Source organism: Astatotilapia calliptera, chromosome 10 (genome assembly GCF_900246225.1).
Source record: "Astatotilapia calliptera chromosome 10, fAstCal1.2, whole genome shotgun sequence".
In the NCBI taxonomy this organism is placed as follows: Eukaryota; Metazoa; Chordata; class Actinopteri; order Cichliformes; family Cichlidae; genus Astatotilapia; species Astatotilapia calliptera.
In genome coordinates this window covers 12,453,693-12,457,077 of record NC_039311.1, presented here as the reverse complement: position 1 = coordinate 12,457,077, position 3,385 = coordinate 12,453,693, and the positions used below count along the sequence as shown (strand labels likewise).

The 3,385-nt window shown below is 36.3% G+C and overlaps 1 protein-coding gene across 1 annotated transcript; it reads left to right on the top strand.

Moving 5' to 3' along the window:
- The first annotated feature begins 652 nt into the window (after positions 1-652).
- LOC113030291 (transmembrane 4 L6 family member 5-like) lies at positions 653-3,135 on the top strand. The gene is made up of 5 exons (XM_026181603.1): positions 653-952; positions 1,168-1,233; positions 2,088-2,227; positions 2,318-2,538; positions 2,643-3,135. The coding sequence occupies exons 1-4, from the start codon at positions 776-778 to the stop codon at positions 2,508-2,510; spliced, it is 576 nt and encodes a 191-aa protein (XP_026037388.1). The 5' UTR covers positions 653-775; the 3' UTR covers positions 2,511-2,538; positions 2,643-3,135.
- Positions 3,136-3,385: the final 250 nt, after the last annotated feature.

The following is a 3,385-nucleotide window of genomic DNA, read 5'->3' as shown; positions in this document are numbered from 1 at the left end:
TACGGAAAAGAAATAGTAAAAACTTATATGTGATTACTCATGAAAGTGGCCACTTTCGCATTACTTTCATACATTGTTTTAGTAAGTATCCAAAACATACAAGTTTCATTATATAATTTTTCAAGGGATCTTATATCTGTTTTCACACTTATATGCTTTTCATACAAGTTTCACACAAGACAGATACAAACTTTATAAGATTTATATATATCTTTTCCATATGGGTACACCAGGTCCTGGGAGGATAAGCCATTTTTGGTATCGTTAGCCTAAGTCTATGTGTGGGCTCCATATTTCTTGTCGCATACTCTGAGCTGGGTTCTGACATATAAACATGTGTCTCACACTAATCTAGTTGTGCATTCAAGCAATGTACAAGAAACTTGCTTGTATTTAATCCCAATAAGCATTTTGGAACTCTGATCATGCAGCTTATTTCTCAGCAGTGACATGCTCGGCACCAACATGTGTCAATAAGGGGACCAGTGTGTAGTTATAAAGTTGACCAAACAACGTCGTTATCTAATCATGCCAGCGAGTGAACAACACAAGGCTTGTGTCTCTATAATTCCACAGGGTGAGTCACACATCCTTCCGCAGCCTATCCCATATCTTTTCTGTCACTGGTTTTCACTACACCTCCCACATCCTAACCTCCCTCCCACTGGCTGCTTTTTCTTCCCCAGTCACATTTAAGTGGAGCCTCTTTCGACAAGCAAGAATCATCTGAGCTCAAACTTTGCTACCAAGTTAGTAACTTTCTCCATCTGCAGACATGTGCACTGGAAAATGTTCCCGTTTTATTGCTGTTGCTCTGTACCCACTAGTAGTCATATCTATCATCTGTAACATCGTGCTGTTCTTCCCTGATGGGGACGTCACTTATGCCAAAGACGGACATATTACCGAGGAGGTGAAATACATGGGGGGACTCATTGGAGGGGGTGTAATGGTGAGTGGTCTTTTTTTTATTTTTCAGTCTGTTGCAGAAATTAAACATTTTTATTCTGTATATTTGCAAGGTTGAAAAGTCAGAATGCACTTGGTGCGCACTGCTTCTCAAAACACGAATAAAGGCTCATGTTTGCATGTTTACAGAGTCTTTTAAATATTCCACTAATATCCGACTGAATATTATGTCCTATCACCTCCTTTGTCCTTCTACAGGTGTTGCTACCAGCATTGTACATTCATTTAACTGGTAAACAGGGTTGCTGTGGAAATCGCTGTGGGGTGAGTCAGACATGAGTACAATAAGATGTTGCAAGTGGTCGATTAGGGAGGCTTGATTAAGTTTAATGATTAATGCATCATATGCAATCTTCACTGAAAGGAGATTTGAACTCTGCAAATTGTCAGTAAATAGTTAAAAATAACATCAGTAAGATCAGTGGAAATACAAATAGCTATTGACCTGAAATGTTAAAGTATATGCCACAAGGTCACTCCAATGTGTGTCATACAAACTGGCCCAAAGTGATGATTATTTTATAAAAATTCCTTGTATAGTTCAATCTTTATTTTCTCCACTTTTGTACTGAGGCTAAATTCAAGTGAAGCCAAAAAAAAAGAAGCCAAATTCGCTGCAATTTGCAAGCCACAACAGCATGTCTTTTTAGGTTCCTAATTTACTTAGATGTCATCCTAATTTAATTAGACATCATGTTGTTTGCAGAGTCTCCTTTCTTGATCTCGAGAGAATGTTTAAAGGTTGAAGACACAGGAAAAGGCTCACTGAAATGTTTTTGGACTTAGTGGTACAGAAATGCATTTTAATAAAAAACAAAACTTCAAACGTACAGCAATCCAGCGAAGGCCTTTTTGTTGATAGAGTTAAGCTATGATTACATTGTAAAAATTAAGCCTGCAACAGAAATAGAAAAAGTGACTTAACACAGTACCAGCAAACCTGTTTTTGTTATGTTTGGTTTAGCCTGTACTTAATTTTAAGGAGATCTGTAGTCTATGGGAAAACTAAACAGAGTGCTTGTCCCTCCCTAAATGTTTCATTTATCAACAGGGGGGGAGTTGTGTCTTTAAACTGTATCATGATTGCATTTGACCTTTATCATTTACTCTCTCTGCAGATGTTCTTATCAATTGCATTTGCTGCAGTGGGTGTGGCTGGAGGCCTGTACAGTTTAATTGTTGCAGCACTTGGTTTGCAGAATGGGCCTCTCTGCAAAACTGTACTGATCTGGACAACGCCTTTTAAAGAACTCACAGGGTAAAAAAAAAGCACAGGAGTGACTTCCTCAGGACACGTTTGATATGTTTCTTAATTCTTAGTCATTTATAAATCTCCTGTCTTGCACAGTGACAACAACTACCTGAAGAACGATAAATTGTGGAGCTTATGCACAGAGCCCAAGAACATTGTGCAGTTTAACCTTGGACTGTTCGGCACTCTGCTGGCCACAAGCTGCCTGCAGGTGATCCTCTGTGCCATACAGATGATCAACGGGCTCTTCGGCTGTCTGTGTGGAACCTGCAACAAAGAAGTGCTTTGAAACTGAGTTCGCCTTAAAAGAATAATAGGTGAAAATAATTACATCTCAAATGATTTGCTTCTCAGATTTATATAGAGAGACTTAACTTCTCTTATCTGTATACTTATTATTTATTCATTCCTTAATCTACAGACACTGAGAGTTCCTGACAATTGATGGGCGCCCCCTGCTGGATGAATGAGGATAAACCTCTTGTCTACATCTGCATAAAACATTCTCTTTGATTTTTTACTATTTAAAAAAAAAGAAGAACTTTTTTGTATTTCATGCTTCACATATTGCAGAAAATTTTAATTTACTGTTGTGCAATCTTTTTTTAGTAATAATAAATCCACGACATTAGAAATGAGTTATGCTAATTAGATGGCCAGTTTTATATAATCTGGCTTGAAACATTGCAGCTAAAGTTTTACTATGTTTTTTTTAAAAAAAATCTAAAAAGTATATCTTTTGAATAATTGTGTTTTACACCATTGATAGGTTTTAGTGGCTATTACTAATATTACATTAGTAGTGTACTATATTACTAATATCTTACTATAATTAATGTAATAACCTTCAGAGCAAAATAAAATACATGACAAATGTCTTTTTACTATTATAATAAATACCAGCCTTGATATACAAATATTTCAGTGTTATCTCAAATTGTTAGCCAGTCCTAGATAAAATGACACATAATCAGGCAGTTTTGGTTTCACTGACGTACATGAATAAATAAATAAAAAGGTTACACAAGAATTGAAAAAGATTAATGTTGGGGACTGGAGAATCACAGCAGAGAGTGGACACATAGCTGCCAATGATTCCATAATGAAAATATTAATTTAGTTGCTACACCAGGTTTTATGTAAGTTAAAATTAAATAGCATATG

Bases quoted from the DNA above. Each gene is read 5' to 3' on its own strand.
- LOC113030291 (XM_026181603.1), top strand. From the start codon at position 776: ATGTGCACTGGAAAATGTTCCCGTTTTATTGCTGTTGCTCTGTACCCA. The intron at 953-1,167 runs GTGAGTGGTCTT...GTCCTTCTACAG, and splicing joins TCATTGGAGGGGGTGTAATG to GTGTTGCTACCAGCATTGTA. The intron at 2,228-2,317 runs GTAAAAAAAAAG...TGTCTTGCACAG, and splicing joins CCTTTTAAAGAACTCACAGG to TGACAACAACTACCTGAAGA.